The 21,799-nt window shown below is 51.6% G+C and overlaps 1 protein-coding gene across 1 annotated transcript in view; it reads left to right on the top strand.

The window, feature by feature from the left end:
* Positions 1-1,177: 1,177 nt before the first annotated feature.
* nudt7 (nudix (nucleoside diphosphate linked moiety X)-type motif 7) overlaps positions 1,178-21,799 on the top strand; it is a 29,999-nt gene continuing 9,377 nt past the window's right edge. The window contains exons 1-2 of the mRNA XM_038806246.1: positions 1,178-1,284; positions 11,088-11,241. Coding sequence (XP_038662174.1) covers positions 1,268-1,284; positions 11,088-11,241 — 171 coding nt within the window. The 5' untranslated portion in view covers positions 1,178-1,267. The remainder of the gene's footprint in view (positions 1,285-11,087; positions 11,242-21,799) is intronic.

Raw genomic sequence — 21,799 nt, forward strand, 5'->3', positions numbered from 1 at the left:
CGATGTTGGACACCTTCCATTCCCTCTCTCTCCCTCAGCAGCCGTCATGCCAGTTTCATGATTTTTAAAAGCAGAAGTGAACCGCGCCATCAGGAACTCGGTCCATTGGAGGCGGTGAATCGTGGAGGCCCTGGAGAATACCGGGTCGGGTCTGGTAATGACATGCTCGTGTACGTGTACACGACAGGTACGTGTACGCTGCCTCGTGTACGTGCAGAGTGAAACGCATTGATGCCGTTTTAGAGCTAATGGAGAATCCTGATTTCGGCGTCGGAAGCTATTCTCCGCCGAACCGCATTTCGCGATTTTGTAGTCGCCTAACGGAGAATCCCACTCAATGTGTTTGTTGTCAGTGTGTAGGGAACAGCAGCAATGGAGGAACTCTTGCCCTTGGCCAGGGGGCTCTCACTCCGCCAGGAGGGCAGGAGGCTCTCGCTCTGCATTGGGGGCGCTCGCTCCGCCGGGAGGCGCTGTCGGAGGAGCCGCTCCGCCGGGCGGCGCTGTCGGAGGAGCCGCTCCGCCGGGAGGCGCTGTCGGAGGAGCCGCTCCGCCGTGAGGCGCTGTGGAGGAGGCGCTGTGGAGGAGCCGCTCCGCCGGGCGGCGCTGTCGGAGGAGCCGCTCCGCCGGGAGGCGCTGTCGGAGGAGCCGCTCCGCCGGGAGGCGCTGTCGGAGGAGCCGCTCCGCCGGGAGGCGCTGTCGGAGGAGCCGCTCCGCCGGGAGGCGCTGTGGAGGAGCCGCTCCGCCGGGCGGCGCTGTCGGAGGAGCCGCTCCGCCGGGAGGCGCTGTCGGAGGAGCCGCTCCGCCGGGAGGCGCTGTCGGAGGAGCCGCTCCGCCGGGAGGCGCTGTCGGAGGAGCCGCTCCGCCGGGAGGCGCTGTCGGAGGAGCCGCTCCGCCGGGAGGCCCTGTCGGAGGAGCCGCTACGCCGGGCGGCGCTGTCGGAGGAGCCGCTCCGCCGGGAGGCGCTGTCGGAGGAGCCGCTCCGCCGGGAGGCGCTGTCGGAGGAGCCGCTCCGCCGGGAGGCGCTGTGGAGGAGGCGCTCCGCCGGGCGGCGCTGTCGGAGGAGCCGCTCCGCCGTGAGGCGCTGTGGAGGAGGCGCTCCGCCGGGCGGCGCTGTCGGAGGAGCCGCTCCGCCGGGCGGCGCTGTCGGAGGAGCCGCTCCGCCGGGCGGCGCTGTCGGAGGAGCCGCTCCAGCCCCAGTTCTCTCTCGCTCTGCTCAGTCGCTGATTGTTGTTCCCAGCGGAGGGCGCTCTGCGGCTGCGGCGGCGGGATGGCTGAGCTTGGAAGGTCTCTCATGTCAGCCCAAGTAAATCCGCGGGGGGGACGGGACATTGTGGTCCGCAGCCCCGGGGGAGGGAGTAGAGGAGGAACCGGGTCTGAATCTGGAAACCTTGGCAATGAACTGCCAGTAACGACTGCGGGTGGGGGCGGGGCTGGGGAATAGGCGGCGTGGCCTGCAAATAGGGGGCGGGGCTAGTTTCTGGAGGAGGGGCATGGGACAGGGGCGTGGTCCCAGTTTGGCCTGGTAACGGTTGAGGGCTGGTGACGATTGGGGGCGAGGCGCCATTGGGGCGGAGCGTGAGAGGACTGGGGTGGGACCTGGTGACAGTTGGGCGCGGAAGGCCAGTGGGGCGGGGCGTGAGGGAATTGGGGGCGGGGCCTGGTGACAGTTGGGCGCGGAGTGCCTGTGGGGCGGGGCGTGAGAGGCTTGAGGGCGGGGCGTAAAAATGTGGGCGGGGCGTTGGGCGCTGGAAACTGTAGCAGCTGCACAGGGGCGTCGCTAGAAGGCAAAGCATGGGGAGGGCAGTGAAGCTGACATAAACAAACCCCCACCCTCCCACTCATATAAACACCAGTATGTTAAACATAATATTTACACATTTCCTTAACTTTCATCACATAAAGGGACAAATGTATTTGTTTTGTTTCAGGAGAAGGTTGAAGTTTGAGCTCTGCTTCCTAACTGGAGGAAACCAGTGTTTATGCTCCACTATCAAAGGCCTTTTAAAATTCCTAATCTATCACATCGACTATATAATAACAATATAATAATAATCACTGTCACAAGTCGGCTTCAATGAAGTTACTGTGAAATGCCCCTAGTCGCCACATTCTGGTGCCTAATCGGGGAGGCTGGTACGGGAATTGAACCCGCGCTGCTGGCCTTGTTCTGAATTACAACCAGCTGTTTAGCCCACTGTGCTAAACCAGCCCCTACCCAATTATACTTGTTTACTTTTCTTTTAGTTTTTCAAATAATTCAATAACTATTCTCAAATATATATATTTTCTTTTGAAATCTGTGCTATTTATTACATTTCCAGTTTCCAGATCATTTCCTGTTGCAAATTTGAGCAACAGGTCCATTATCCTTCCCACCATGGATGTTAAATAAATCAGTTGATAGCTCTCTGGACTTACTCCACATCCCTTACTTTAAAATATGGAAGTTTGTCCGCCTTTTGGCAATATTCCCTTTTCTTCGTAATGTGTATAACAATGCCTCCGCTCGGACTTCCGATGGTGACTGAAGGTGGATGTTGCACGTTGCTCCTGCTGGAGCTTTCGGTTTTTGGCCCTTTACACCTAGATTTGAGGGCGGGGGGTATTTTATCTGATCAGTCTTCAGAAAAGTTGTGATAATTAGAGAATGTTGAAAACCCAGCTGAAGAATGCGGGACAAAAAGGAACGAGCGCAAGTCTGCCTGAGAGCTCATGTATTTGCTTTGTTTGTCCCTTGTTCCACACCGTAACCAATCACTATTTGTCGATGTACTGTTTGTCGATGTATTCTTTTTGTCTACTGTGTACGTACGTGTACATTCCCTTGGCCGCAGAAAAATACTTTTCACTGTACCTCAGTACATGTGGCAATCAATCAATCAACCAAGGTTGGGTGCGGAGTTCTGTGGGTGGAAAAATGACGGGAGCAAGCTCACCAGGTGGGGCCGTGCCCATGACGATGGACACGCTGGCCGAGATGATGGCAGTGGAGTTTGAGCGGCAGTTTTAGAACATAGAACATAGAACAGTACAGCACAGAACAGGCCCTTCGGCCCTCGATGTTGTGCCGAGCAATGATTCCAAACATATTGAGCGGCATGGAAAGGAGATGATGGGTACGCTCAAATAGCTGGTGGACGATACATCGGCTCCGATAAAGGTAGATCCTGGAAAGACGTCGGCGGCTGTGCGGGAGCAAGGAGAGATATTGATGGGGATGGAGGAGGCATTGTCGTGGTACAGCGACCAGCTCGCTTCGATGGGAGAGGAGCTGTGGAGGAGAATAATAAAGGGTTGAGAGCCAAGGTGGAGGATCTGGAGAACAGGTCGCAGCGGCAGAATATGCAGATAATGGGCCTGCCCTAGGGGCTGGAGGGCCGTAGGATGACGGAATACTTTTCAGAGATGTTTGGCAAGTTGTTGGGGAAGGAGGAGAACGTCTCCCTCTTTGAGCTGGATAGGGCTCATCCGTCACTCCGGCTGAAACCGAACTATCCACCGAGAGCTGTGATAGTCTGTTTCCACAGCTATCAGATGAAGGAGAAGGTGCTGAGATGGGCCAAGCAGAATCGAGAGGTGAGGTGAGAAGGCAGTGGTATTCGTAAATACGAGGCCGTCACATTGGAGCTGGCAAGTCAGCGGGCAGCCTTTAACAGGGTGAAGGAACGCTTTGCAAGAGTAATGTGTGGTTCGGAGTGGTCCACTCGGAGAAGTTGAGAGTTATGCATAATTCCAAGGACGATTACTTTGAGATGGTTGAGGCGTTTGTGAGGGCTGTATCCCTCTAAATGTGGACACCGAGATTCTTGCCAAGGTGTTGGCCCTTTGGGTGGAAGGGTGCCTTCTGCATGTGATGGGGGGATCAGACGGGGTTTGTAAAGGGTAGGAAGATGTCCTTGAATGTGAGGCGCTTGTTGAATATGGTGTTCTCCCCATCGGAGGGGGGGAGGTGGAGTCCTAGGTAGTGGCGTTGGGGAAGGAGTTATTTGTTTGCACTGTTGGGCAGTTTGAGATTGGGCCTAGGTTTGTATCATGGGTCAAATTGTTATATAACTGTTTGTACGAATGATGTGAACTCGGAATATGTTCCTCACCCACGTTTCTCCGGCTGCCAACCCGAGCACCTTCTTACCGTTCGCCTCCCAATAGTCATACAACAGATTTGGAAGAGCATAGGGGAATGTCCCCCCTCTTGTGTGCGTTGGCGATAGAGCCCTTGCCCATTTCACTGAGGTGCTCAGATAGGTGGAGGGGAATAGTGAGGTGGGTTGGAGCACAAAGTATCCCAGTGGTCCGACAATCTTTTGTTGTATATTTCTAACCCGGGTCCAATGGCGGGGGATATAATGGGGCTGCTCAAGAGGTTTGGGGCTTTATCAGGATATAAACTGAATTTGGAAAAGAGTGAGGTCCTTTTGGTTTCTTCTCCAGGACAGGAGCTGGCTTGGGGATTGTTGCTTCGTTTGGCGACTATTCATTTCAGGTACTTGGGAGTGCAGGTGGCTTGAGACTGGGCCCAGCTCCGGAAATTGAATTTGAAAAGCCTGGTGGGTAGGATCAAGGCAGATTTGTTGAGATGGGACAGCCTCTCCCATTATCATTGGCAGGCCGGGTGCAGGCAGTTGCCGCGATTTAAATTTTTATTCCAGTGCTTACTGATCTTTTTCAGTTGATATTGTTGTTTGGCTGGGCGGGCAGGGTGGCGAGGATTCGGAAGACGGTGCTTCAGAGTGGGTGACAGTCGGGAGGTGTTTGGCTCTTCCAAATCTGTTGTATTATTATTGAGCAGCGAATGACGAGAAGGTGCGGGGCAGGGATAGGGGGATAGGGAGCTGGAGGCGATGTGGGTGAGGCAGGCTCTTGTCGGGGGTTGGGTTTGCGGGCACTGGCAACGGCTCCGCTTCCGTTTGCCCTTGGGAAATACTCGGGTAGTCCGGTAGTGGTAGCCACACTGAAGACATGGAGACAATTTCGGTAGCAATTTAAGTTGGTGGGTGTGGTCGTCGAGGCTGATGCCAATCCGAGAGAATCGTGTTTGAGCCGGGTAGGCTGGATGCTAGATATCGGGGGTGGGAGGGGCGGGGAATGGAAGAAATGAAGGACTTATTTTTGGAAGGGCAGTTTGCGAGTCTGGAGGAGTCGACTGAGAAGTTTGGGATTCCGCTGCGTGGGGGGGTGCTTTTAGGTGCATGCCGGTGCGGGACTTTGCAAAACAGATTGTTCCAACGTTTCCAGTGACACCGGCCTCATCGTTGTTGGGGGTGGGGGGGGGGGGTCATCTCGGTGATTTATGGGACGCTGGAGGATGTTAAGGCCAGTGGGGTGGAGGAGCTGGGGTGGCGATGGAGGCGGGGTTGTAGTCTGAGAGGTTAATACATTTAAAGGTGGTGCACAAGGCGTACCTGATGAGGTCGAGGCTGTTTGAGGGGGTGGAGGACACTTGCGAACGGTGAGGACCGGCCAATCATGTACATAAGTTCTGATCCTTCCCGAACTGGGATAAAGTTTGGGGATCTTTTCCAGCACCATGTCGGCGATCCTGCACGTGGATTTGGAACCTAATCCTCTGGGGGCCATATTTGGGGTTCGGACTTGCCGGCTTTGCGGACAGGAGCGGGGACAGATATTTTAGCCTTCGCCTCGCCAATTTCTCGCAGGTGGGTCCTGCTGGGTTTGAGGTCAGCTTCTCCGCCCTGTGCCTCAGTGTGACTTGGGGACTTGATGGAGTTCCAGTTTGCTTTGAGGAAGGTGATGGAGAATTTCCACGAGAGATGGGGTCTGTTCATTCTACACTTTGAAGAGTTGGATACTTCTCAGCTGCTAGGGGGACGGGGTAGTTGGTGGGAGGGGGTGGGTTAGCGACGGGTGAGGTTATTTTGAGTTACTGGGGTGTTGGTTAGTGGAGTTGGGGGGTATTTCTGTTGTTCTTGATGTATTGCATTGTTTTCTTCCATGTATAAAATGTTGAAAACCGAATAAAAATACTTTTTTTCAAACAGTTCCCCGCTCTCTCCCTCACTCCCTGGTTTAAATACCTATGGATGCAGTCTTACTGCCTAGGGCCTTTATTGTCTGGTTTGGTTACATGATATTTACATTATATTTACATCACAAAACCAGACCCTTTCGCCCAGTTGGTCGACACCCGTGTTTCTGCTCCACACAAACCTCCTCCCAGATCCTCCTTAATACAGGTATAATCATATCATCATATCCTTCTATTCCTTTCTCCTTCATATTGTAGTCTAATTTTCCCAAACGTGAACCTCCTACCCCAATAAAATCTTGATTTTTGTCTTCCAATGTCACGCCTACCTTGAGTTTGTTTCCCTGGTAAATACTCAGGTAAAGAAACTTCTGTATTTTACCTGTGAATTAATCACATGCACCTCGTAGTGATCCAATAGCCATCTGAGTTTTCCCTTTTTAAAAATTAATTTATGGGATGCGGCCGTCACTGGTTAGGCCAGCATTTTTGCCCATCTCTAGTTGCCCTTCAGAAGGTGCTGGTGAGTTGCCTTCTTGAACCGCTGCAGTCCTTGACGTGTAGATACAACCACTTGCTGTTAGGGAGGGAGTTCCTGGATGTTGCCCCGGCGACTGAAGGAGCGGTGATATATTTTCAAGTCAGGGTGGTGAGTGACTTGGAGGGGAACCTCCAGGTGGTGGGGTTCCCAGGTATCTGCTGCTCTTGTTCTTCTAGATGATAGTGGTCGTGGGTTTGGAAGGTGTTGTCTAAGGATCCTTGGTGAGTTAGTGCAGTGCATCTTGTAAATGGTGCACACGGCTGCCACTGTTCATCGGTGGTGGAGGGTTTGAATGTTTGTGGAAGGGGGAGCAATGAAGCGGGCTGCTTTGTCCTGGATAATGTTGAGTTTCTTGAGTGTTGTTGGAGCTGCACTCATCTAGGCACGCGGAGAGTATTCCATTACACTCCTGACTTGTGCCTTGTAGATGGTGGACAGGCTTTGGGGGTTCAGGAGGTGAGTTACCCATCGTAGGATTCCTCGTCTTTGACCTGCCCTGATAGCCACAGTATTCATGTGGCTAGTCCAGTTCAGTTTCTGATCAATGGTAGCCCCCAGGATGTTGATTGTGGGAGATTCAGCGATGGTAATGCTATTGAATGTCATGGGGTGGTGGTTAGATCGTCTATGGGTAGCATAGTGGTTAATACTGTGGCTTCATAGTGCCAGGGTCCCAGGTTCGATTCCTGGCTTGGGTCACTGTCTGTGCGGAGTCTGCACGTTCTTCCTGTGTCTGCGTGGGTTTCCTCCGGATGCTCCGGTTTCCTCCCGCAAGTCCCGAAAGACGTGCTGGCGGATGGTTTAGCACAGTGGGCTAAACAGCTGGTCTTTTGCACATATGTGCTGGGCTCCTCCGTCATTGAGGATGGGGATATTTGTGGAACCTCCTCCTCCAGTGAGTTTGATTGTCCACCATTCACGGCTGGATGTGACAGGACTACAGAACTTATATCTGATGTGTTTGTTGTGGAATCGCTTAGCTCTGTCTATTACTTGCTGCTTATTCCGTTTGGCACACAAGTAGTTCATCCAGGGTGGCACGGTGGTGCAGTGGTTAGCACTGCTGCCTCATGGCGCCGAGTACCTAGGTTCGATCCCGGCCCTGGGTCACTGACCGTGATGAGTTTGCACAGTCTCCCCGTTCTGCATGGGTCTCACCCCCACAATCCAAAAATGTGCAGGGTAGGTGGATTGGCCACGCTAAATTGCCCTTAGTGTCCAAAAAAGTTAGGAGGGGTTGTTGAGTTACGGGGATAAGGTGGAAGTAAGGGCTTAAGTGGATCGGTGCAGACTCGATGGGCCGAATGGCCTCCTTCTGCACTGTATGTTCTATGTTCTAGTCCTGCGTCGTACCTTCACCAGGTCGACATCTCATTTTTTCGGTATGCCTGATGTTGCTCCTGGCATGCTCTTCTGCACTCTTCATTGAACCAGGGTTGATCCCCCCCCGGCTTGGTGGTAATGGTCGACTGGGGGATATGCTGCGCCATGAGGTTGCAGATTGCATTTAATTATTTTAAAAAATATTCCTTGATCATATAGTTCTGCAGTTTGGTTTTAGTTATTCTGATTGTTTTAACATTTTTCCTTCATCAGAATACATAGCTCAGTGCATCCCCCCTATAGAATCGTTTTACTATTACAAAGACTTCAACTAGTTCACCCTCAGGCTTCTAAACTCAAGGGAGTAAAACTCATGTGTTTGCAGTCTGCCATTATTTGACCCTTTAAACCCCCATGGAAGATTAGTGTGCTGAGTGGGTGCTAATCTTAATCTCTTGTTCCTGGATAGTTAGGTATCGAAGCTCTATAAAAATTGTGAATCTAAACTAACAGAGTTCAGTGCGATGACACTACTTGTATAATATTGTTCACTCATTACTCTAAACTGTTCCACAGTAAGAGAGCTGTAATCACCGGTATTTCATTTTGTGTTATGCAGCTCAAATTTGGATGCAGAACCTCTATAACAGTAAGCATTACTGCTTTGAAAATGAAATGAAAATCGGTTATTGTCACAAGTAGGCTTCAATGAATTTACTGTGAAAAGCCCTTAGTCACCACATTCCGGCGCCTGTTCGGGGAGGCTGGTATGGGAATTGAACCGTGCTGTTGGCCTGCCTTGGTCTGCTTTAAAAGCCAACGATTTAGCCCAGTGTGCTAAACCAGCCCCTCTTTGACCAGCTTTTGACCAGTCCTGTTGATTTAGCAGAAAGATTTCACTGCTGGCATTGCAGCAATCCCAGCTACCTTTCATTTTTATTTCCCACATCATTGGTTCCTCAGACATTTCTGAAATTATTGCCCAATTTGTGCTGGATTATGGCTGAGACCCATCTCTCCACTGGGTTCTGGCCAAACACATTTGTATTGAGGAGCCTTAAACATGACGAGAGCGAGGAGAGACAGCCTCTGTACACGCAGAATTCAAAAAGAAAGTTGCTGGAGTAAAGGAGATTTTGGAAAGCTGTAGATACGAGGCATGGGCTTGGAGAGTTCCATTGCTAATAGTCTTTTGCCACTGTGCCGCCCATGCCATATAACACGCTGAGGAAGATTGCAGCGTCCAGGGAACATTCCCTGCAAGGGCAAGCGGGGCTGTTGGTTTAAAGTCTTATGTAAAAGAGAGCAGCCCCAACAACATGGTGCTCCCCCCATTACTGCACAGAAATTCCAGCCTAGATATCATGTCCCTGTCCCTGGATTGGGACTTAATCCCACAATTTTCTGACATGCAATTGAGAGTGCTAACCATTGGGACACAGCTGACACCCTTCCCCAGTGCCACAGGAAGGTTTAGACTGAGCGTGGATTTTAGAGCCTCATCAATGGAAAACGGCATCTGATGCTCGTTATTTACCTTTTCCAATTCTTGCTGGTCTCCCAAACATTGAGAAGCTCCGTGCTTTTGGTAACAAAGTGGTATGAGCCTCTCATTAATTTTGAGAGCGCTCCCTGATAACTTCTGGTTTATAATGAGTACTGTGTTAGTCTCAGAGTGTTCTTTATTTTTTCTGTCACTGGTTGTCATAGTAACTGACCGGTTACGCCTCGTCCTCAAAACTCGGGCCTTTACTCCAGGTGTAACAGTTATATGCAAATCAGATTCCAGGAGAGTCTCTGAAGTGCACACCCAATATTTAATTACTGTTTAAACATTTGAAAATCCAAGCAACGATCATGCAGAATAAGATGCATCGCGAGGTTGCCAAGAGTGCTAAAATCTACAGCGATGCTGTGCCTGTGTCCATTTAGGATACCAGAAAGCTGCCGACTGATTGCAAGGTTGTAATTAACTGAGGATTTTATTTGCTGATAAATTATTAAAGCGAAGTGTGTGCATTTTGAATCGATTATCTGAACCCTTTCTCCCCCCCCCCCGCCAAACAAGTTAATATTGTAGCCATGAAAACAAACACTTCATAGAATTTACAGTGCAGAAGGAGGCCATTCGGCCCATCAAGTCTGCACCGGCTCCTGGAAAGAGCACCCTACCCAAGGTCAACACCTCCACCTTATCCCCATAACCCAGCAACCCCACCCAACACTAAGGGCAATTTTGGACACTAAGGGCAATTTATCATGGCCAATCCACCTAACCTGCACATCTTTGGACTGTGGGAGGAAACCGGAGCACCCGAAGGAAACCCACGTACACACGGGGAGGATGTGCAGACTCCACGCAGACAGTGACCCAAGCCGGAATCGAACATGGGACCCTGGAGCTGTGAAGCAATTGTGCTATCCACAAGGCTACCGTGCTGCCCACTGCAAACAGTTTTCTGACCAGCTGAACATGTTGGCTCACCCATCAAAATTCTTCCCTGTCCCAGTTCATTTTTGTGCTAAATGCCATATCTGAAATCCCCGGATGTTCCCCAGTAGCCCACAGGAAATTGTACCCCACACCTCCTATCCATTGACTCTGCCTACACCTCGCGCTGCCTGGGGAAAGCGGGCAGCATAATCAAAGACCCCTCCCACCCGGCTTACTCACTCTTCCAACTTCTTCCATTGGTCAGGAGATACAAAAGTCTGAGAACACGCACTAACAGATTCAAAAACAGCTTCTTCTCCAGACTCCTAAACAACCCACTATGGACTGATCTGATCTCTTCACACATCTTCCCTACTGAGTAGTGCTACACTCCTATATTCTTCACCTGATACCTGTGTCTGTATTTACATTGTGTATTTTATGTTTGCCCTATTATATATTTTCTTTTTATGTACGGAATGATCTGTTTGAGCTGCACTCAGAACAGTACTTTTTACTGTACCTCGGTACACGTGATAATAACCCAATCCAATTCAGTCCAATTTCCTCCCTACACTATGATTATGACCTTGAATCAACGCATAGCTGTCTTTGGAACCAGGAAGGAAATAACTTCATTTCTTCCATTGATTTTTTTTCTAATTTTCACCGCGCCAAGATTCAACCCTGTGGGCAATTTGTATTGCTTGTAGCCAGTTGCAACGGAAAACCCTTACAAAACCTAAACCTTGAGCTGTGATTCAACGTGTGATGTTTCTTTTTTTTTTTAATTTCCTCATCAGAACATCGGTTAAGGAGAAGGTCAAGCATGTGCTGAAGTCTTATGATGTCGGGAATAAATACTCAGACTTGACCCTTCCCAGAGCATCAGTGCTTGTGCCTCTGTTGATCAAAAATGAGGAGCTGCAAGTTCTGCTCACGGTCCGATCCATGAAGGTACGGGTAAACGGAGAGCGTAGCAACGATGATCTTAGTTTGTATGACCGTGGGGAGCTTAGCTTATTGGTCACTCTGATCCAAGATTTGCAGGCACACTGCCCTCAGTCTTTCCGTCCGTTTGAATCGATGTGAAGTTGAGCGGCCAATCTTCTGGTTGGCGAGAAGTTCTTTGATTACCTGTAATTAGCTTTTGATTGTTTGTACATTTCTTTTTCAAATGTATAATCAACTTCATAATCTAGGTTAGACTATTCTTTAAGGGAAGTGGTTGGTTCATTACAAGTACTGTACATGGTAAGCATTTACTCTAAGTTGTGTTCCAGTTAGCAATTTATTGAACTTTATTTAATTTTGGAAGTATTCCCATTTATACTATACTTCGACATGCATGAGTCCACTCATGTCTCACACGGACGGCCAGAATGCTCAAGCTGGGCTCTGCTTGTCCAAGTTCACAGACAAAAATCAATACTGTTTCCTGACAGCATCCTTCGCTGTCACACTGTCAACATAATGCAGCTCCTGGCTTCTCACAGTAATTTAGCGAGATTGAATGGTTCATGGCATTGAGAGGGGATGTGAATATCAGTGATTCAAGACGATCTTCTCAAAGCAGCTAGAGATGAGTAATAAATGCTGGCCTTGCCAGTGACACCAACATTTCTCGAATGAGTATTGGAAAAAAATGACAATCATGGAAACTGGTTCAAGGTAACAAACTTGGCAACAGAATCAGAACACTGCAATTCTTGCTACAACTGATGGATATCCCGGCGATGTAAATTCTGGCTAACCATTTCCGACTGCACTTTGATCGTAGCTGCAGGGCTAGACTGAAAATACAGCTCTGTATTCAAAGCTGGTTTTTAATTGCTTTTCTGATACAGTGTCAGGTTCCTTGAAGGTGTTGACCAGATTTTATCAGTGAACAAGCTGGCATGTATACGTTTGTGGAGGCATCAATGTTACTCACTCAAACAGGCTATCTTCTGGTAATGACCAATAAATATTGAGTGTGGCCACCTTGCTGTTTATTTGCCATTAAGGCTTTTTTAGAAAAAATTCTGATGGAGACTTGAGAAAATCAGGAGGTAATTCTTTTTGTGTGGGGCGCGGTGGAGTAGGCTGCAGTAGGGCAGGGGAGCGAGGACGTGTGGTAGAGTGGGCAGGGATCGGGGCAGTGGGAGTAAGGGTGTGGTGAAGCGGGCAGAGATCGGAGTAGTGGGAGTGAGGGTGTGGTGAAGCGGGCAGGGATCGGGGCTGTGGGAGTGAGGGTGTGGTGAAGCGGGCAGAGATCGGAGTAGTGGGAGTGAGGGTGTGGTGAAGCGGGCAGGGATCGGGGCTGTGGAAGTGAGGGTGTGGTGAAGCGGGCAGAGATCGGAGTAGTGGGAGTGAGGGTGTGGTGAAGCGGGCAGGGATCGGGGCTGTGGGAGTGAGGGGACTAGGGAAAGGGCCAGGAGATAATTCTTAATTGGGCTGAAACCATAGAATGATTCCAGTGATAGGAAGCAGGCAGGACTCAAGTGGTTCTCGGCACTGGCATCACTAGAATATATATATCCCCCAGCTGTTTCACTGGGCAAATGAAAAAATATCGACTGCTGTTGGAATATGTTTGTACACGGGGTTGTTTTCGAGGGCGGCACAGTGGCATAGTGGTTAGCACTGCTGCCTCACGGCGCTGAGAACCTGAGTTCGATCCCGGATCCGGGTCACTACGTGGGACTCGCCCCACAACCCAAAAAGATGTGCAGGGTAGGTGGATTGGCCACACTAAATTACCCCTCAATTGGAAAAACATAATTGAGCACGCTAAATTAAAAAATAATGAAGAAAGAAATGTGGGGATGTTTTCAATCTTAGTGGTTATGAACCTATTTATCGAGGGCAAGTGTTTGGAGTAAATGCTTGCTATTCACTGTGCTTAACCTTTTGAGTTGCTTTCTCATTTAAAAAAATACCTTTTCTTTGCAGCGAGGCTGCATGGGGCTGGTTACTTTATCAAAAAATGCATCAATCTTTATAATTAAATTAAATGAAGGACAAATCTGTATTTATGGACTATCTTTCAAGATACCCTGAAACATTTTACAGCCAGTAAAGTGCTTTTGCAAGGAAGAGAAACATGATAACACACTTGCGCACTGCAAGGTTCCACAAAACATAATGTGAGAAAGGACCAGGCATCTGTTTTAGTGATGTTGGTGAAGGGATAAATGAAAGAGAAGTGTTGATGAGGACATTAGAAGAACTCCCCTGCTCTTCTTTGACAGCAGCATGGAACATTTTATCTTCTCCGGAGAGAGCACATGAAGCCTCGGTTTAACACCTCCCAACAGTACAGCACTGCTGTGAAATGTCAGGCTAGATTCTCTGTTTCCAGTCCTGGGCGTGGGGCTTGAACCTACAAACTGCTGACTCCAAAGCAAGATTGTTATTACTGAAGGAAGCAAAATACTGCGGATGCATCAGTGATGCCCAACGCAAACTGAAACAACAAGACCTCATGTTCCAATGAGACATGTTACAGCCTTCTGGACTCAATATTCAGTTAACTCAATGTAATTTTGTGCTCGATTGACGGGGTGTTTCGCGACAGCCGCGTTGGCATGATTGCAGCCTGTATCTAACGCCACTTAGTGCCGGAAATGTGCCTCCACAAGCTTCTTGCCATTACTGGCTGTCTCACTATCTGATTCATCGGACTGATGCCTCAGCGGCTCGTCGCGAATAAGGGGAAGCTGCTTTTAAACACTCCTTTCCCACTGACTCCCAGTCAACACACAAGCATGGCATCACGTAGACTTGCTCCTCGCTTTGGGGAAGTCAACCTGGCCAGGCTTCTCGACGCTGTGAATGAGGGCATCCTATTCCCCCAAGCAGGATAGTGGACCAGCAGCAGGGTCACCAATACCGCTGGGAGACAGTGGCAGCAGTAGTCAGTGTGGGCAGCATGATCAGGAGGGCCAGCGGCCAGTGTCGGAAGAAGACCAAGACCTCCACCGTGCTGCAAGGGTAAGTTACCACATTTCTCCTGGCATCAGCTCCGCCTGTCAACCCACAAATTTCCAACCCCCCCCCTCTCCCCACAAATCATTGGCTGATAACCCGGACCCTCCCCACATCTGCTCTTTGTGCTTGTTCCTCAGAACCCTCTGGAAACCACCAGCAGAGCCCCTTCATGTTGAGGTGCGGTGCCCACACGTAGATCCCCCCAAATCCATCAAGCGCACGGCTTACAATGCGCTCTCGTTGTCCCTGCAGGAGATGATAGCCCATAATGAAAGGGCCAAGACGGGGCGGGGCACCAAGATCCGAGTCCTCACCCTCTTTAAGGAATGGGCCCTGGAAATCGCGGGGTTGTCCTAGGAGAGAGCAGTCACCGACAGCGAGGTTGAGCTGGGCCGCAGAGGTGAGGATTCACTGCCCCTCCACCTGAAAGTGCCGACACAGGCACATCACCCAGGGGTGATGTTACACTGACCCCTGGAGGGGGGAGCAGAGTAGTCGGGGGTTGGGAGGGTCAGGGAGTGGTGGGGGAAATGGGGAGGAGTGGGTTTAGGGGCTGAGCTGACGGACAAAACCTCGCCCTATGAGAAGCTGGTGATCTGAGGGCCTTTTTGGCCCTCCTGGCATGTCGGACCCTTGCTGCATGTCCTTCATCCTCCGGCGCTACTTATGGGTCCTCCCTGAGCTTGTCAACCTAGTCCTCCTCAAATGAGGCCACATATCCCTGCTCCTCCAGCATGCCTCCATGCTGCTTTGCCAGGTATGGAAGGCACTGCGGACCAACACAAAGCGGGAGACCCACTTTGGGCAGCACCTTAGCACTGTGGCTTCGCGGTGCCAGGGTCCCAGGTTCGATTCCCTGCTGGGTCACTGTCTGTGAGGAGTCTGCACGTTCTCCCCGTGTCTGCGTGGGTTTTCTCCGGGTGCTCCAGTTTCCTCCCAAAGTACAAAGACGTGCAGGTTAGATGGATTGGCCATGCTAAATTGCTCCTAGTGTCCATAAAGGTTAGGAGGGGTTATTGGGTTACAGGGATAGGGTGGAAGTGAGGACTTAAGTGGGTCAGTGAAGACTCGATGGGCCGAATGGCCTCCTTCTGCACTGTATGTTCTATATGTATGTTCTCTGTTCTATATGTATGTTCTATGTTCAACCCTCTGGGGGGTTTACTGCAGTGTCCTTGGCCCAACCATCAATGACCTCCCATCCAAAATAAGGCCAGAAGTGGGATGTTTGCCGATGATTGCACAATGATCAGCACCATTAGCAATTTTTCAGGTAATGAAGCAGTCCATGTCCAAATGCAGCAAAACCTGGACAATATATAGGCTTGGGCTGACAAGTGGCAAGTTACATTTGTGCCATACAAGTGCCAGGCAATGACCATCTCTTACAAGAGATGATCTAACTAACGCCACTTGACATTCAATGGCATTACCATCGCTGAAAATCCACAATCAACATCCTGGGGGTTACCCTTGATCATAAACTGAACTGCACTTGCCACATTAATACTGTGGCTACCAGGGCAGGTCAAAGACTAGGAATCCTACCACGAGTAACTCACCTCTTGACTCCCCAAACCCTGTCCACCACCTACAAGGCACAAGTCAGGAGTGTAATGGAATACTCTCCTTTTGCCTGGATGAGTGCAGCTCCAACAACACTCAAGAAGCCCAACGCCATCCAGAACAAAGCAGCTCGCTTGATTGCTCCCCCTTCCACAAACGTCAAACCCTTCACCACCGACGAACAGTGGCAGCCGTGTGCACCATCTGCAAGATGCACTGCAGTAACTCACCAAGGTTCCTTAGACAACTGTGGTGAATGTAATATGATAATTCACACTATGTCTTTGTAAGCGCAGTAGCGTTATCTGACCACTAGGGGGAGTAGCTCTGGGAATGCTCAGGAGCTTGTACAGGGCTCCACCCTTGGCTCCGTCCACGACTCCTCCCCTTAGTGCTGCTGTATAAATACCCTTGTCCAGAGTCAGCCTGCAGTTCACTGAGAATTCACCAACGGGTAACAGGCTGGCTCTGTAGTAAGTCGATTAAAGCCTAGATTCATATCGGAAACACGTGTCTGGTGAATTGATGGTCCCATCAATTTAATCGACTTAAGAGCAGTAAAGATCGATCATGGAATCAGCCCTCAAGCCTGGACGCCTGGAACTCGACCCGCAGGATGCAGAGGCTAAAGAAATCTTCTCCCAATAGCTGCGGTGCTTCAAGGCCTACCTGGTAGAAGCGAGCACAGCCGAAACGACAGAGGAACAGAAGTTGAGTCTACTGCACGTGAGGGTGAGCCACAGAATCTCTACACTACTAAACTCGGCCGATTCATATACTGCAGCGCTAGCAGTACTCGATAAGATATATGTGAGGCCCATTAACGAAGTTTACGCACGCCATGTGTTCACGACTCGCCGCCAGCGACCTACAGAATCACTCGCCGAATTTCTAAGGGAACTCAATAATTTGTCCAATGACTGTAATTATCAAGCGGTTACCGCGGCTGAACACCGAGAACTTGCTGTACGCGATGTTTTTATAGCGGGCCTCAGGTCTAATTATGTACGCCAACGATTTCTGGAAAACGGGGCCCAAGACTTAGAAACGACTGTGGAAGTTGCTACATGATGGAGGTCTCCTTCCAAAGCCTTAACTCGTTCCCCACGGACCCCGCGACCCAATCATGGGCCCCCGACCAGTGACTCCCCCAGGCCTGTGCTACGCGGCCGCCCAGCCACCGTGCTGCCCCAGCCAACCACCATGCTGCTCCAGCCAGCCACTATGCTGCTCCAGCCTGCCATTTCTGCCGCCAGAACCAGCACCCGCGGCAGCACTGCCCGGCCCGCAACGCGTCCTGCAGCAGCTGCGGGCGGAAAGGCCATTACGCAAGAGTGTGCCTCGCTAAAAGGGCCCCTGCTTCCAGCTCCCCAGCGGCACAAAGTAATCGCTCCCCTCACCCGCAGGCCCGCGGGGCCCGAAATGCTGCGGCCTATGCCCCGCCTCCGTCCCCTCCAGCCACGTGCGATCCATGGGGGCCGCCATCTTGGCAAACCTCCACCACGCGGCCGGCCACGTGCGACTCATGTGGGCCGCCATCTTGGACGCCATCTTCCTCGCCGCCCGCCACGTGCGATCCACGGGCCCGACCTGCATCTCCGCGCCCAGACAACTCATCGGAAGAATACGACTATGAACTCAGAGGGCAGTCATCATGGGGCCACTCCAGCACAGCTGATCGAGCCGCCGACTACCCGCAACTCAGCGCAGTCACTCTGGACCAATCACGCCCGAAGCATCTGCGAAATCCGATGGCAGAGTTCCATATCAACGGGTACAAAATGCCATGCCTCTTCGACTCCGGGGGCACTGAGAGCTTCATACATCCAGACCTGGTAAGACGCTGTTCGCTCCCCGTTTTCCCCGTGCAGCAAACTATCTCTCTCGCTTCAGGCTCCCATTCGGTCCAGATCCAGGGGCTCACTGCCGCGACACTCACAATCTGAGGCGCTAGCTCAGGGGTGGGCAAACTAGCGCTAGCTACTCAAAATTCAAACTCTACGTTTTGCCCGAACTCTGCGCGCCACTCTTATTAGGCCTAGACTTTCAGTGTAACCTCAAGAGCCTCACCCACAGCTTCGGCGGGCCCCTGCCCCCACTCACTATCTGAAGCCTTGCTACGCTGCGAATCCCCCCTCCTCTCTTCGCCAATCTCACAAAGGACTGTAAGCCCGTAGCCACTCGTAGCAGGCGGTATAGCCTGAAGGATAGGGTATTTATCAGAGCAGAGGTCCGAAGGCTTCTCATTGAGGGGGTTATAGAGGCCAGCAATAGTCCCTGGAGAGCTCAGGTGGTGGTCGTTAAAACCGGGGAACAATTCCGCATGGTTGTCGACTATAGTCAGACCATAAATAGATTTACGCTCCTCGACGCGTATCCCCTCCCCAGGATTGCAGACATGGTAAACCAGATCGCCCAGTACCGGCTCTTTTCCACGGTGGATCTGAAGTCTGCATATCACCAGCTCCCAATCCGCTCGGAGGACCACCACTACACGGCATTCGAGGCCGATGGCCGCCTCTTTCATTTCCTCTGGGTCCCTTTCGGCGTCACTAATGGGGTCTCGGTGTTCCAACGAGCAATGGACCGAATGGTGGACCAGTACGGGCTGCGGGCCACGTTTCCGTACTTGGACAATGTCACCACCTGCGGCTATGACCAGCAGGACCACGACGCCAACCTCCACCGTTTTCTCCAGACGGCACAGAAATTAAACCTCACTTCTAACAAGGAGGAATGCATTTTCCGCACAACCAGACTAGCCATCCTCGGCTTTGTCGTGGAAAACGGAGTCCTGGGCCCAGACCCGGACCGTATGCGCCCCCTCTTAGAACTCCCCCTTCCCCATTGCCCCAAGGCCCTCAAATGGTGCTTGGGTTTCTTTTCCTACTACGCCCAGTGGGTCCCTCAATATGCGGACAAAGCCCGCCCACTCTTTAGGGCCACACAATTTCCCCTCTCAGCCGAGGCACGCCAGGCCTTCGACGGCATCAAGGAGGGCATCGCCAAAGCGGTCATGCGGGCGGTGGATGAATCCACTCCATTTCAGGTAGAGAGCGACGTCTCAGAGGTAGCTCTTGCTGCCACTTTAAATCAGGCAGGGAGACCAGTCGCATTTTTCTCCCGTACCCTCTCCACTTCAGAACTCCGACACTCCTCAGTCGAGAAAGAAGCACAAGCCATTGTGGAGGCTATCCGTTACTGGAGGCACTACCTCGCAGGTAGGAGGTTCACCCTCATCACCGACCAAAGATCGGTTGCCTTCATGTTCGACAACTCGCAAAGGGGCAAAATTTAAAACGACAAAATTCTGAGGTGGAGGATCGAACTCTCCACCTACAATTACGACATTAAGTATCGACCGGGGAAGCTCAACAAGCCTCCGGATGCCCTATCCCGCGGGACATGCGCCAGCGTGCAGATTGACCGATTGAAAGTCATCCACAATGACCTCTGCCACCCAGGGGTCACCCGGCTCGCCCACTACATCAGGGCCCGAAACCTGCCTTTCTCCACTGAGGAGGTAAAAGCGGTCACCAGGGACTGCCTGATCTGTGCGGAGTGCAAACCGCACTTCTATAGACCAGATAAGGCCCACCTGGTCAAGGCTTCTAGGCCCTTTGAACGCCTCGCGATTGATTTCAAAGGGCCACTCCCCTCAACTAACAAGAACGTTTACTTTTTAAACGTCGTAGACGAGTTCTCGCATTTCCCATTCGCTATCCCGTGCCCCGACATGACCTCCCACACAGTCATTAGGGCCCTGCATAGCATCTTCACCCTGTTTGGTTTCCCCAGCTACGTACACAGCGACCGGGGTTTGTCCTTCATGAGCGACGAACTGCGTCAGTACCTGCTCGACATGGGCATTGCCTCGAGCAGGACTACCAGCTACAACCCCAGGGAGAACGGGCAGGTGGAGAGGGAGAACGCGACGGTCTGGAAGACCGTCCTACTGACCCTCCGGTCTAGAAAGCTCCAAGTCTCCCAGTGGCAAGAAGTCCTCCCAGACGCGCTTCACGCTATTAGGTCCCTTTTGTGCACAGCGACCAATCAGACCCCTCACGAGAGGCTCTTCATTTTTTCCAGGGGCACTACCACGGGGGTCTCACTTCCGGCATGGCTGAGGACACTGGGCCCCGTACTTCTGAGGAAACACGTCAGGGCACACAAAACCGACCCCCTTGTTGAAAAGGTGCGCCTGCTCCACTCCAACCCCCAGTACGCATTCGTCGAGTTCCCTGACGGCTATCAGGACACGGTATCCCTCCGGGATCTGGCACCCGCCGGATCCAGCGCCCCCTCTACCCACACAGAAGAACCTCTCACCCTACACCCCATGCTGCCGCCCCCTCGTGCTCCCGAGCCCGCGAGCTCGCAACACCAGTTCTGCGCACCCGCGCCGGCCAGCCCCCAGCGCCCCCAGTCCCCGGTCGAACCAGGAGAGTATGAAGCTCGGATACAACCCTCCCTGGAATCCGCCATTGTACCCCAGCACACAACACCCATCCAGCCACCGCAAGAGGCTGCAACCCCGGTGCTCCGCAGATCACAGCGGACAATTCGACCACCGGACAGACAGATGTTGTAGACCACCACCCCCGCCAGACTTGATTTTTTTGCAGGGGGTGAATGTAATATGATAATTCACACTATGTCTCTGTAAGCGCAGTAACGTTATCCGACCACCAGGGGGAGTAGCTCTGGGAATGCTCAGGAGCTTGTACAGGGCTCCACCCTTGGCTCCACCCACGACTCCTCCCCCTAGTGCTGCTGTATAAATACCCTTGTCCAGGGTCAGCCTGCAGTTCACTGAGAGTTCATCAACGGGTAACAGGCTGGCTCTGTAGTAAGTCGATTAAAGCCTAGATTCATATCGGAAACATGTGTCTGGTGAATTGATGGTCCCATCAACAACACCTTCCAAACCCACAATCACTACCATCTGGAAGGACAAGAGCAGCAGATTCCTGCGCATCTGGTTGGCTGGGCTGCCACCAATACCTTGAGGGCAACCTCTCCAAGACCGACAACACCAGTCATATTGTCATGTCTGTAATGAATTGTAAGAGAGAGACTGACAATCAGATAGGGCTTCCCCCCGGGATCCTCAAATCCCCCCAAACCTTCCACACCCTTACGTGTCCTGCCTTCTCATCCAGCGAGCCAGTTGTGCTGGAAAACTTTGCTCCTGACACTCACCCCAGCTTCAGCAGGAGCCCTCAGACCACAGATCCCTGCAGTGAACATTCGGTAGGTCACGCTCAGGTGGCCTCCCCTGATCTACACACAAACTTTGGTCACGAGGATATCCCCAGCGCTGAAGCTCAGCTCGAGTGTTTGATTGTTGGCTTGTGCCTTTATGGTGCTGTTAAGTTAGAGGCTGCCCACAGCCAAAGGGAGTTAAAGTGACCATCAGCATATAGCCAAGAACAGGGCTCTGTCCTGGAAGTTCCTGGTGGAACAGACAGGCTGCTGCTGTAGTTGCTCCTATTATGGGTCTCCACAATATTTAAAGATAGTTTGGGATCTCACAGAGGAAAAGCCCCGCATCCTCGGGGCGACCCCTGACTTGGAATGCTTCATCCCACCTGACCAAGCCCAATCCCCCTGAGGGGTCCCCCACCGCCAGCAATGGGGCAGCAGCTCCGGTGCCCTTGAGCTGCATGTCGGAAGATGGAAATGGCTGCTCACCTCCTCAGCTCCCCTCAGCAGCCATCGTGCCAGCTTCACGTTTTTAAAAAGGAGCACTAAACGATGGCTGCGTGATTTCCCACGGGGGAGCCGGTTAATTCCCGGGAGACCCTTGCATTTGACGTCAATCTTGCTAATGAGATGGAACTGAATGCAAATGAGGATTAGTGATATGCTCGCCATATTTGGGCGAGATCCGGAACTTCCCATCCGAAGCGGGCTGGTTAGATAGCAAACTGATTCGAGCCTGGCGTGAATCTTGATTTTGGCCTTTCCTGCTAGT

This window comes from Scyliorhinus canicula, chromosome 9 (genome assembly GCF_902713615.1).
Source record: "Scyliorhinus canicula chromosome 9, sScyCan1.1, whole genome shotgun sequence".
Classification (NCBI taxonomy): Eukaryota; Metazoa; Chordata; class Chondrichthyes; order Carcharhiniformes; family Scyliorhinidae; genus Scyliorhinus; species Scyliorhinus canicula.